Source organism: Festucalex cinctus, chromosome 1, assembly GCF_051991245.1.
Source record: "Festucalex cinctus isolate MCC-2025b chromosome 1, RoL_Fcin_1.0, whole genome shotgun sequence".
Lineage (NCBI taxonomy): Eukaryota > Metazoa > Chordata > Actinopteri > Syngnathiformes > Syngnathidae > Festucalex > Festucalex cinctus.
Window position 1 is genome coordinate 55,184,007 of NC_135411.1, and position 12,925 is coordinate 55,196,931.

General features: G+C 41.3%; 1 protein-coding gene across 1 annotated transcript in view; it reads left to right on the forward strand.

Moving 5' to 3' along the window:
* The window catches only part of cdk12 (cyclin dependent kinase 12), a 33,765-nt gene extending 21,478 nt beyond the window's left edge, over nucleotides 1–12,287 (forward strand). The window contains exons 6-14 of the mRNA XM_077495222.1: nucleotides 4,429–4,618; nucleotides 4,705–4,761; nucleotides 4,844–4,945; nucleotides 5,041–5,118; nucleotides 5,314–5,430; nucleotides 5,512–5,643; nucleotides 5,723–5,958; nucleotides 7,806–8,189; nucleotides 11,204–12,287. Coding sequence (XP_077351348.1) covers nucleotides 4,429–4,618; nucleotides 4,705–4,761; nucleotides 4,844–4,945; nucleotides 5,041–5,118; nucleotides 5,314–5,430; nucleotides 5,512–5,643; nucleotides 5,723–5,958; nucleotides 7,806–8,189; nucleotides 11,204–11,508 — 1,601 coding nt within the window. The 3' untranslated portion in view covers nucleotides 11,509–12,287. The remainder of the gene's footprint in view (nucleotides 1–4,428; nucleotides 4,619–4,704; nucleotides 4,762–4,843; nucleotides 4,946–5,040; nucleotides 5,119–5,313; nucleotides 5,431–5,511; nucleotides 5,644–5,722; nucleotides 5,959–7,805; nucleotides 8,190–11,203) is intronic.
* The last annotated feature ends 638 nt before the right edge of the window (nucleotides 12,288–12,925 follow it).

Sequence of the window (12,925 nt, forward strand, 5' to 3'; positions counted from 1 at the left end):
CATTGTATGATAGGCACAAGTCTCTGCAATTCTCAACTAGCCGCTAACGGGAGCTACAATTTGACAGCGTTAGGCGAGCTGAACTGCAGCTGCATTCAAATACATTCGGACATTTCAAACTCCGGCAGAAAAAATTATACGTGCTTCCATTCTTTATCTAGATAAAGACAAAGGCCGTTTTCTCAATATCAAGAACACAGAGTATGTTCTTGTGACAAGTTGGGTCTTGGCAAGCCCGGTCTCAAGAACGTACTTCCCAAGCCCGCATATATCGCGGCTGTATTTCCGTAATTCATCGCAGTTATATCATGTAACTAGCTTTCAATGAATTTGTACTACCATTTCGATGTTTCAAAGTGTGTTTGTACAACATACATCAGTTAAAAACCTTACTGATGTCCTTGTGATTTTGTAAGACGTCATCTATGGCGGCCCAAGTACTGTCCCAGTCTAAAGTATAAATAAGCCAAGACCAGACAGAATTCCTGGCTGTCGTTCTTTTGCGCTAGCTAAACCAAGGATACATCGGTGGCTGCTTGGTGAAGGCTTGGCTGTGAATTATAAATATTTTTCTAAAACGTTTTGGAAAACACCCATATGGCTGTTTGCGTACTTTAGAACCCTTTCGGCAGTGGTTCTGCAGCGCCGGTCTTCGGGAGAAAAGGGGGGCCGGGTCGTCACCTGTCATCTCATTGACTTCACAGTAACGCGGAGAGCGCCCGCCGGGCTTCGCCAAAGTCATAAAAATACAGTATATACAATAAATATGTTTTACAACAACGCTTAGCTATATTTATAATTTAAAAGGTACTTGTGGATGGATTTGTAATTTTGTGGTTAAAAAAAAAGAAAAAGAAAAATTGCGGTCGTGTGTTCCCGTTCACATGAATGAGAGCGCCAAGGGCAGAGCTCTCCATTCACAAATAGCTTCGTGACTCGCGAGCCAGTCGTGAATCGCAACATTTCATCCATGGTGGTCCATATGAAATTGTAAATATGGTTCAATGTTGGCGTGACTTGCCAATCGTGAAATGTTATGGCAGATCCGCACGCATTGGGGAATGCAAGCTTGGATTGGAGAGACTGAGTTCAAATGATTCTGCCGCCTTCCCGCCGCGCGCCTCCTGTAACGGAAAAGCAATGGAGCCGGGTGTGGTGTGATAGCATGTCGTGCGGGGCTCAGGGAAAAGCGGCAGCGCATTAAAAAAAAAATGAAGCGGTCTATTGCTGCTTATACCTAAAACAAAATGACTATGAGGAGAATAATGGTGGTAAAGGAGGCAAGCAGAAGGTGCCAAATCAAACAATACAGATTATTCTGCCCTTCAGAAGTTTTAGTTTGAATTTGTGCAGTCTTTAAGCGCCGTCGTGTGGTTTCTAAGTTTAATGTTTTGTTGAGTAAAAAAGACACCACACCACTCCAATGTGGCAGCACGCAACGCCGACACGTTCATTGTTACGCAGACTGTTGGATCTTATTTTTGTTGTTGCTTTGGACGAGAATTGTCCGTAAGTACATGCGATGTCATTATAAAAACACTGTTGATTTATTTTAGTTAATTAGGACAATTAGAGACTGTTGAATGTGCAATGTAACTAGCTACTAGCATGAAAATGTGTCGTGTATAGTTAGCTAATATTACATTGTTTGTTATTTTATTTTCTAGTTTTACGACGACCTAAAGAGGGTAATGGTCAGAGGCCATTGTTCAAATTAACAGCAAAAAAGGAAAATGAAGTCTGGTTATTTGGAACATCATTAACTCGCTGTCTAGCTGGTGAAATCTAGAAGCTTCGGAGCGAGGACAGCATACAGATGAAAAGGTCAGGGGAACATCGGCGAAGGAGCAGGTGAAGAAAAAAAGTATTGACTTTTACTGAGCTAAACAAAATAATGTTCACATGAGTTAAGTTATACGAAATTATTATCTTTTGATAGCTGCTGCTGTTGCAGGTAAATCTCGTGTTCCAATGAAATATTTTGCAAATATATCGAGTTGTGTATGCCTAAGGTCATGCAGCATCTCCACAAAAATATGGTGCGACCAAATCCTGTGCTGTGCAGGCAACCAAAAATGTTAGTCGCACCAGTGCTAGTAGTGGAAAAGGTAGTGTAGAGCCCGGCGAAAACGAGACAAAGTACTGGCCCATGCAATATTACAGTAGATATGATATGACACACAAATAGACTATAATAAAATGTTCGAAAAACAGGATGAATATACTTCTCTACTGGTTTTTTTTTTTTTTTTTTTTTTTTTTTTTCCCCCTTCTTCAAATAACACCCAGACACTTATTAACCTGGTTGGAAATAGAGCTAATATTGTATGCGCTTTCTAGGTAAGTTTCTCATCAATTAATATTCCCAAGAATCTAGTTGATGTAGCTTTCATGATTTCATCACCATCAATATGTACTTTCATTGAACTTCATGAACTTCATTCATGAGTGCAGAAAAATTTTATTGAAAATAAATAAATTGGTATCATCTGCAAATAATATTGCATATAAAGGGTTTGATACTGCAGCAAAATAATTTATATAAAGAAACAATAATGGCCCTAAGATGGAACTTTGTGGTACTCCACATTGTATTATGTGCCTCTCAGATGCTTTACCATTTATTAATACTATATTAACATCTTGGAGTCTAATTACAAAGCCACTTCAGAACATAGCCATGAAATATCCCTATCTAGTCATTTTAAGTAAAATGTGATGTTTGGCAACATCAAGTGTTTTTGAGTTATCCCCCCAAAAATACCATGATGCAAACTCTTTCTTCGTTAAAGCTTCAGCTAGATGTAAGGGTCAGCTCTCGACTGTTTTCATGCATAAACGTCTTCATTTGACAATTTTCCTGGGTAAGGATTATATTGGACATTTTGCATCCATAAGTACAAAGACATAAACTATTAAGAAGTTTTTTATTATTGTTCCAACAAAATAATTGTGTTTTTAGGTGGCCTCATCAACTAGGCTGAAAATTCACTACTTTTTAAAAATGCTTGTAAAATGTATTATTTTAGGAGTCCCACCAACAACCCTTCCCAAAACTCACTCAGTAGCGCACTGTGGTTTCAAACATTATGTAGGTGTAACCCACACAAGTTACACTTAACTTATATTCTGTTGGTTACCTGCAGTAGCAGGTTTTGTCCAGTAGAGAGCAGAGGTAACTAATGTCTAATCTGTCTGAGTGGGAGAGAAAGAGGAAGTGACGCAACTATATACATATATAACTATAAATACCTTTGTATTTATATGTTGCATGTGTATACAAAGGTATTTCAATCTCTTATCTGTCCGATGAGAAGACTTGTACAACGATGTCCTCAAGGTTGACGAGATGTTCCACTGTCACTCCAACATAGGTCTATCGTAGATCCAATTTCCAACTCCGAAAATCACACATCCCTTGACGGATAGCAGTCCATCAAATGGTTTCATCCGCTTCCAAGAACAGGTATAAAAAAATTAAAAAAACTGCATAAGCAGGGTGAATTATCACTCTCTATCAAATGAATAGGCTTTTTTTTTTACATTCGTAAATTTAACCTCAACCTATTTGGGAATCTAACAGTTCAATTACAACGTGTAATACTAATACATAAAACCACACAGTAATATGTAAAGCAGTATTCTGTAACACATATTCAGGATACACTTAACTTGGTCAGTGCAAATGTTCATAAATCCTCCGATTGTTTTTTTTTTTCCAAACATCATCATAAATTCACCGCCTTTTAATACATACAGCAATTAACATATCAAGGATGATTACAACGATGGCGACAAAAACAACTCCTACAAGACAATAGCTTAGCTTAGCAACATTAGCACAGCATAACACGGCAAATAATGAACTCACCGGAGAATGCAAATTCAATGTGTCGTCTTCTACAAAACTTCAGGCAACCAGGTCTTGGTGAGCCTTGCGTTTAACTTGCTGTGAAGACCTTTAACTTAACGTTCATTGTTTTTTTGTTCTCTCTCTCTCGCTATAACGTAGCTTCTCACTTCGTAACTCTCTCACTTGCGCACTCCATTACTTACTGCAATAGTTGCGTCACTTCCTCTTTCTCTGCCTCTCAGACAGATTAGACATTAGTTACCTCTGCTCTCTACTGGACAAAACCTGCTACTGCAGGTAACCAACAGAATATAAGTTAAGTGTAACTTGTGTGGGTTACACCTACATAACTGTCACAACATGACACTCGAGGAGCCATGCATGCCCGGAATCTAACAGGAATTCGCCCATTTTGGATGAATTCCAGCGCTCATGTTTTGTCCGTCTATCCATCTATTTTTGATGGTATTTGTCACGATAGAGCAGGAACCTATGCCATATGAGTGGGCGTGCTAACTACCACGTCCGGTTTTTTTTTAAATTTATTTTATTTATTTATTTTTAAACAAAATTAGGAGCGTTTTACCTGGTCTTTGAGTACATGGACCACGACCTCATGGGCCTGCTGGAGTCGGGCCTGGTCCAGTTCTCTCATGAGCACATCCGCAGCTTCATGCGCCAGCTGATGGAGGGCCTGGACTACTGCCACAAGAACAATTTCCTGCACCGTGACATCAAGTGCTCCAACATACTGCTCAACAACAGGTACGACTCCCACAGGAAGCTGTTTAAGTGTGGAAATGTTTTGTCACATATTCCCAATATGAGATGTTCTCATGTGTTTCTTCTAGGGGTCAGATTAAACTGGCTGACTTTGGTTTGGCTCGCCTTTATAATTCAGAAGAGAGGTACAAGCTTCCACATGATCTTGGCAGTTTTAAGAACATCGCCTTGCCACTAGATGCCACTGTTACTCTTCTATGCTTTCAGTCGGCCTTACACCAACAAAGTCATCACGCTGTGGTATCGTCCCCCTGAGCTGCTGCTAGGCGAAGAGAGGTACTCTCCAGCCATCGACGTGTGGAGTTGTGGGTGAGTGTAAAAACCCACAAAGAATCCTCCATGGGACATTTTTGTGTCACACTCATATTCACTTTTGATGACCTTAACTGCCTGTTGTGACTCAGGTGCATTCTAGGAGAGCTGTTCACCAAGAAGCCCATCTTTCAAGCCAATCAGGAGCTTCTGCAGCTGGAACTCATCAGGTAGATTGTTGGATTTTTATTGTTGGCTATGATGATGTTACCTGGTGTGAAATATTTGAGAAGCTCAGGTCTAATGAGCGTGACTGAGGTCTGTAGCTTAACTGAGTTTTTTTTTTTTTTAATCTACCAGATTTGAGTTTTTGGAGAGTAGACTCGTATTTGTTTGATAACTATTTACTTTTTTGTGTTTTGCAGTCGCCTATGCGGCTCCCCCTGTCCTGCAGTTTGGCCTGACGTTATCAAGCTGCCCCTCTTCAACACCATGAAACCCAAGAAGCAGTATCGACGGCGACTGCGGGAGGAATTTGCATTGTACGTCCTCGTCTAAAGTCACCCTGGACGCGATTCGTCATCTTGAGGCGCAGCTGAAAAACGTCTCTCCGTCTTTTATAGCTTGCCCACTCCTGCCCTTGACCTGCTGGACCGAATGCTGACCCTGGACCCTTCACGCCGCTGCACGTCAGAAGGAGCGCTCAACAGCGACTTCCTGTGTGACGTGGACCCCAGCAACATGCCGCCGCCGGAGTTCGTAGACATAAACTGTTATCTTTGACGTGAGCGCTTTCAGTTGTGTAACGGTGGGCTTTTTTCCCCACTTTTCTAGTCTTCCTCATCATCAAGACTGCCACGAGCTGTGGAGCAAGAAGCGGCGGCGTGCGCGTCAGAGCGGGTTGCTCGAGGACGTCCCCAAAGCACCCCGGAAGGACATGTCGGGCACCTCGAGTGGGGAGAACAGTCGTCCGCAAACCAGCCCGGCCGGACTGCCGCCACCCCCACCGCCGCCCCCTCCTCCTCCGCAGGGAAAGCCATCCTCTGCTGTGCTCCCGGACGATTTGTCAGGTAAATATTTTCCATAGGATATAATGTGTTCACGGGTCATACGTTTACATTGTGCACTGCAAAATCGCCAATGTCTAACTAGGAAAGTGTTTTATGTGTCCACACTAGTGAGTGTAAATCTGACAATTTTCAACGTGTTACTTTATTCACACTTAACTAGTGTTACTCCAACACTGTATAGTGTTAAAGATCTACACTGGTAAACACTGAGTTGTGTTGAAAGTACTCTGCAGTATTGTCAGTGTTTAATTATGCCAAACTACACTTACTTAATTCTGAAACACTTATGACTGTATCACACGAGTCAGTGTTAAAAGTTTAACTCAAACTAAACTTTGCTCTGGTAAATGGAACTTCATTTCTATAGAATTTTTCCTCCTTACAAGGGCCTCAAAGTACTTTATATTTTGACTATTGATGATACAGCATCAGGAGCAATTAGGGGGTTCAGTATGTTGCTCAAGGATACTTTGACATAGTCACACTGGCCTGGATGGAACCCACACTCTCAGGGTCAGGTGACGACCACTTTAAAGGGCTCGACACACAGGAGGTGACAAACGACAGCCAATTACGTAACTTAACACCTCCCAGCTCAAACTCAACACACGGGAGGCGATAAGCAGACAGACATCGCTCTCTTGTTTACAAAAGATTTGGTTGGCTAATAAATTGGAGGGAATCTAAACGTTTTCATTATAAACAGAACTTTCACGACAGTACCTAATTCCAGTATGAAGATCCATCCATCCATTTCCTGAATCGCTTATTCCTCACAAGAGTCGCTTCAGAATATAATTTTAATGTTATTATTATTAACCTCATCATCATTACTATCATTATTATTAACTTACAAAAATGGGCAAGAAAAATTACAGGACAAACCCTGTATCAATAAGCCCCCATGCACCTGCCTTTTTTTTTTTTTGACATCACGGAAATCATAGCGTGAAGTATCGTACAAAATGAGTTTTTTTTTTGTTCGTATGTTTTTTTTGTTTTTCTTTTTTTTCTTTTTTTTTTGACAAAATGAGTCGGACACTGCTAAATTTAGCTCCTCCATTTGACTGGATAGCCCCTGCGTTCATTGGAGCGAGACATGCCATGATTGCTTGTAGACATTACTAGCGAGTATGAAAAACACAAATGTGCACTTTTACGGCGCTGCGCGATAGCAACGTGCACGCCTTCTCGTCGAGAGCACATTAGCTTAGCGTCCGGTTAGCATCACAAAGTCAAGTCAACTTGGCGGCGACTTACCAGTCACGGTAAAATAACCACCGCGGGTTGTTTATCTTGGCCAAAAAATACGCGACCGCTTCAGTATTATCGTTCAACCACCGTCGGCTTTTTTATTTTTCATAAGGAGTGCGTCTGATCAAGAACTTTTGCTCACAGCCACACGCTCCGACATTGTTTTTATGCAACAGCAAACGACGCGTATACGTCCAAATGGACAACATGACGTTTGATGTTACGGATTACGTCACCACGTCAATTTCGCAATATTTCAAATTGTTATCACCCAAAAAAATACACCGGTAATATCGTAGAAGGTATGATATAGAACACCCCTAGTGTGGTCTATTTAACAATCAAAGTTAATGCTATACAGGTTACACCCAACATCCAGGAAATTTACTCTGACAGTGTAATTTTGCATATTTGATCAAACTTTGGAAATTAAACGCTGCCCAATTTGCTGTGTAAGATCTTGATTTAATTGGCAATCAATTACGTATTGATTGAAAGGGCTACTTGATTCTTTTTTTCTTCCAGTTTTGGATGAGAAATAAGTCCGACATTCTGTTCTTGTGTTGATTGTGGTTCTCCTGACGTGTGTTCAGTGTTGGGCGCTGCCGCCGAGCAGCTGAACCAGACAGAGATGGCCCTGCTGATCAACCTCCTCCAAGGCCAGACAGAACTCTCCCTTCCGCAGGTCTCGCAGCTGCTGAACCTGTCCAGCGCAGAGACACTCAGCCAGTCGCTCTCGGCGCTAAGCGAGGCCTCCGACCACCAGGGCGGCGCGCCGGCCGCAGAGCCGCCGGAGCTGTCGCCCACCTCCGGAGACGTGGCGCATCTCCCGGAGGATCAAGCCAACCTGCTGGCGCTCATCCTGGGCCACATCATGAAACCGCAGGGCGAGGAGCAGGCCGATGAGAGCAGCAACGGCGTCCAGTCAGGGGAGGCCCTAACGCGCGCTTCGTCTGCCTCTACTACTGAGCGCAAGGGCAAGTCTGGCTTTAGTCTGTAGGAGGTGACACGGGGGAGATGTCGTCACTGGGGACTCCAGTAGGACAAGGAAATGTATTGTTACCTTAGAGTTCTATCAACAGAATTATCGTACAGTAATCCCCCGCTTTTAATGGGGAATAGGGACCGAGCCCCACTTTGCCCTTGTCACATCTCAAATGTAATGGGGTATATGCCACGGAATAGGCGGGACTGTTTTTGCACGAGCTTTGATTCCGGTTCCGATTCGCGACATGTGTGCGTCTCAATACTTCTGCTTCCGAGTTTGTGCCCCTCAGTTGCGCGTTCCCGTCGACTAGTGCGAATGTGTAGTGTGTCTGTCTGTTGCCGAAGCACATCAGAGAGCCGAGACAGCCTGCGCGCTCCCGCAAAATCTATGCGAGCACGCGGGGTGGGGTGTGCGAGTGTTGGAATGTGGCACACACATCGCAACCCGGAACCGGAATCAAAGTTCATGCAAAAACATGGAAATGGGAAGTCCCGCCTCTTCCGTGGCATGTACCCTATAGCCACTCAAAAACGACATGTTGGATCACATGATCTTTCACAAAAAAATTAGAATTCCTTACCAGTACAGTGCGTTATGCAGTCAAACTTTGCATCTTCAAAGCATTCACCTTTCAGGAAACAGGAAAACACTTTATTAAGCTGAAAGTCAACCATATGGGTCATTAAGTTGTTGAATTAATATAAAAAAAAAAAAATTTAAAAAAGAATTTGTAAGGACAAGTACATATATATTAGGGATGTAGTGATAGCCAAACATCACGCTACGATATCACGATATGAAGCTCACGATATACTGTGGAGAGGTTGGCGATATTTTAAAAAAGTTCACAATATTGTAAAAAATTAGCTCATAAAAAAGCACAATATTGTGCTTTTGGACATAACATCAATATTATTATTATTATGTTTTATTATGTTATGCTGTTAATGCACACACACATTACGTTCCTCCACATATTGACTTGCTTCACAGACATGTTACGTTCCCCTTCATCTGGCAATTAGTGTAGATTTTAAATATAGGACCAAAACATCCCTAATGAAAATTAAATTGCACTAAAAAAAAATAGCCACCAAATGGTGCTAGAACTGCACAAATGGAAATCAACCTGACTTTTTCAACAGATGTGTTGCGTTTAAATATCGTGAACATGACGACGATATTGTGGCAGTTTTAATATCACAATGATAAGCGTACAGTCAATAAATGGTCGATCATTGCCTGTGAAATATCCACACTTAAGTTCCGTCCCGTTTTTCTGTTTGTATTATGATATAGCTACAGCAGTCAGGGCAATCCTCTCTTTCAATTCCAATCGGGCCATGTTTGCAGTTCAATTAAAAATAAAAATAAAAAAAAATATGCAGTGCAGTATAGCTGGAGTTTCAAAAAATTACCCCCCCAAAAAAACACCAGAGTTTGCCTTTTTTCCATTTTACCGTGGAAAGTCACCAATTGTAATCAATTCACAATTGTTAAGTTGTAGCTCAATGCAGTGGTGCCCAAGTCCAGTCCTCGAGGTCCCCTATCCAGCCTGTTTTACATGTCTACCTCATTCAATGCAGCTGAATCTAATGAACAGCTCATCAGCAAGCTTTGCAGAAGCCTGATAATGATCGTGATCATGAATCAGGTGTGTTAGCGGAGAGAAACATGGAACATGGAAGGACTGAACTTGGGCACAAAATCCTTAGTTACAGAAAAAGCTCCACTCAAAAGTTGTCCTAGGTGTATTTTTCATCCGAATAACAGACAATTGCTGCTTCAATTTAAGAAAAAACAAACAAAAAAAAACAGTGTGGTAACTTTAAGAATGGTGAAACACAATAATGCGGGGGATTACTGTATATTGCAGGGTTGACCAATTCCGGTCCTCGAGGTCCATACTCCTGCAGGTTTTAGATGTTTCCGCCCACTAGCACAGCTGATTCACATAATCAGCTCGTCAGCATGCCTGATAAAGATCCTGATCTTTAGTATCAGGTGTGTTGGTAGGCGGATACATCTAAAACCTGCAGGACTCAAGACCTCGAGGACCGGAATTGGTCAACCCTGGTATGGACTGAATAAATTAGCAGGATCTTTATTTTTAATTGGGCAAATGATTTAGTCCCCTTCTTAACTCCCACAAATTTCTTTTTTTTTTTCTTCTTCTTCTTTTTTTTGTCCCTAAATGTATATACCAAAAAAAGTGTCTTCATGTTACCGGTGTGACGGTTTGCTGCACATGGAAATAGCCGGCTGGTGTATACAATAAAAGCACCACAGAGTCGAGTGTCATTCATTTGTAGAAAGTCAAAAATATCCACTTTTTCTTCCCCGTCCCTTCTCTCACATTTTCCTTATCTCACATTTTTCTCAACACTTCATTGGTTCTGTATCACGTTTCCCCCACCACCGCTCAGCTGCAGGAAGCTTCAGACTGTCATGTCATGCCCGCCTTTTTACACGCTATAAGTTATCAAGTGGAAATAAATGTTTTAAATCTTTAGACCTTACCTGCATGGGCGTCTTTTTACTTTTATTTTACCCACACACCATTTTTACTTTTTTTTTTTTTTTCCTCTCCCCCCTCGATCACGGATTTAACAAGAATGAATGTGGTTATCCATTTAAATGAAAGTCTGATACTTTAATGCAGACAGCACAAACTTTTAATGGGGTGCTGCCATTTCTTGCATTTGCGGTCACCCAGCCATGCCAATCCCTCTGTTTCTCACCCATTTCCCACTGCTGCTTTCAATTTTTAAATAACTTATCACAATTATTTAACAAAAAATGGTGCTCACTTTAAAAACAGAACATTTTTTACTTTTAAGTTGACGTGATTATAGAAAGAATTTCAAACTATGTTGCACTGCATGTTGTAATGCATTTGAATGGCGCCCTCTTGTGGTCAAGGTAGGAACTACAGCATGTGCCATTGAATCCTTAAAACAAAAAAAAAGAAAAAAGATGGCTAATGTGTGATGTCCTTTCCAGATGTTCCCAAAAGGAAGCCATTCACCACCTGCCCCGCACCACCATCTGGTGACCAGCGTCCACCCTCTCCTCCGGGGCTGCCCCCAGCCGCCGGCCCTCCCTGCCTGAGCCCGGACATCAGCACATCAGAAATGGCAGCCGCCCTCCTCCAACTCATCTCAGACGTGGGCGTCCCTTCGGATGGAGAGGAGCGGTCACCCGACACGGAGGCCGCAGCCAAGGCTTTGCCACCTGCAGCGGAGGCCCCGGCCCCTCTTGAAGGTGATTCTTCACATTTCCCCAAGGACCAGGATCTCCGTTTTTGACATGGAACTACCCACTGAGTCCCTACTTGAGCTCACACAAGCCTCGGGGGCACCATCTTACAGTTCCATACCTGAAAGAGGACACGCAGGAAGCGAATGTTAAGTCATCTGGGAAAAGGGACTGGTGGGATTATATGATGGAAGTGTTTTGGTTCTAACCAGTTCCTTGATTTATTGTCAAAAGTGATTATTATGCAGGTTTTGCATTTGTCTTGCCACTGGAAGTGAGGCAAAGCTATTGGGCAAACACGCTTGGCTTCGCACCCTCGTCTGCCTGAATGTTGGACGGTGCTGACTTGCAAGGCTGGATGCTTTTTTTTCTTTTTTTTTCTCCTTTTCCTCAGATGCTGCTCTGTATTTGCCATCAACTAAAAAAAACAACAGTAAACTCGGTGTTTTCACAAGCCTTATTAATATAACAGATAGCGCTCATCCTCTGCGCTTTAAAACAAAATGTCGCTCGGCAACATTCATTTCTGCTTGGTGGAGTTGAAGGATGAAGTTGTAGTCATACAAAACAGATTTTCAATGCTTTTCTTGGAGGCATCCAAAAGTCGTTGTGTGTGTGTGTGCACAAAAAAAAAAAGGTTTTCTTCATTTTCTCTTTATTGGTGCAATTATTTTCTAAGTAAAGAAAATGATGCATTTGAAGAAAATCATTCTAATAATGGGCTACGGTTTTCTTCAAATGAATGCATTTCATGTGTCTAAGAGGAAAGCAAATATTTTGTAATATATGTTTTGTTTGTTGAATTTATTAAAGGAAGTTAAGCGACCAATTCAAGTGTCTTCACTGTCTATTGTTTTGAATATAAACTGAACATGGAATTCGGGATGTGGATCACCTCCAAAAGACTAAATATGGTTATTCTATAGAATTTATAGATTTAAGTTTGGATAACTGCACAATCAGCACTTTGTCTCTTCTGTGGATGAAATAAACAATTTGTAGCGAGTGCGACCCCAAGACCATAATATACCATAATACCTTTACAGAAACAAAAAAATATATACTTTTTAGTTGAATTAGCAAAATATAAAGTAATCAATCTGAGTGCAGTACTATATATTTAGCAATTAAAAGATTAAAAACAAATAAATATCTTGTACACTGTATAGGACTTGATGGTGAACGGATAGAATGTGGACCAATCAGCATCAATTAGGAAGTAACGCCGGAAGGTAAGGGCGTGTTTTAAGAAACTTTTGGGTTCCTGATTGGTCGTCTTAATTTATTTTATTTTATTTTTTAAACCTTGCATTTAACAATCACAGCAATAAACATAAAATCTAAGTTTCCATCTTACCTACATTCACAATAATGAAAACAAAAAAAACAATACATAAACAAGAAAGACAATAACAAAAAATAAAATAGTAAAATAAACAGTAAAAACAAAAAATAACAAGGCACAAA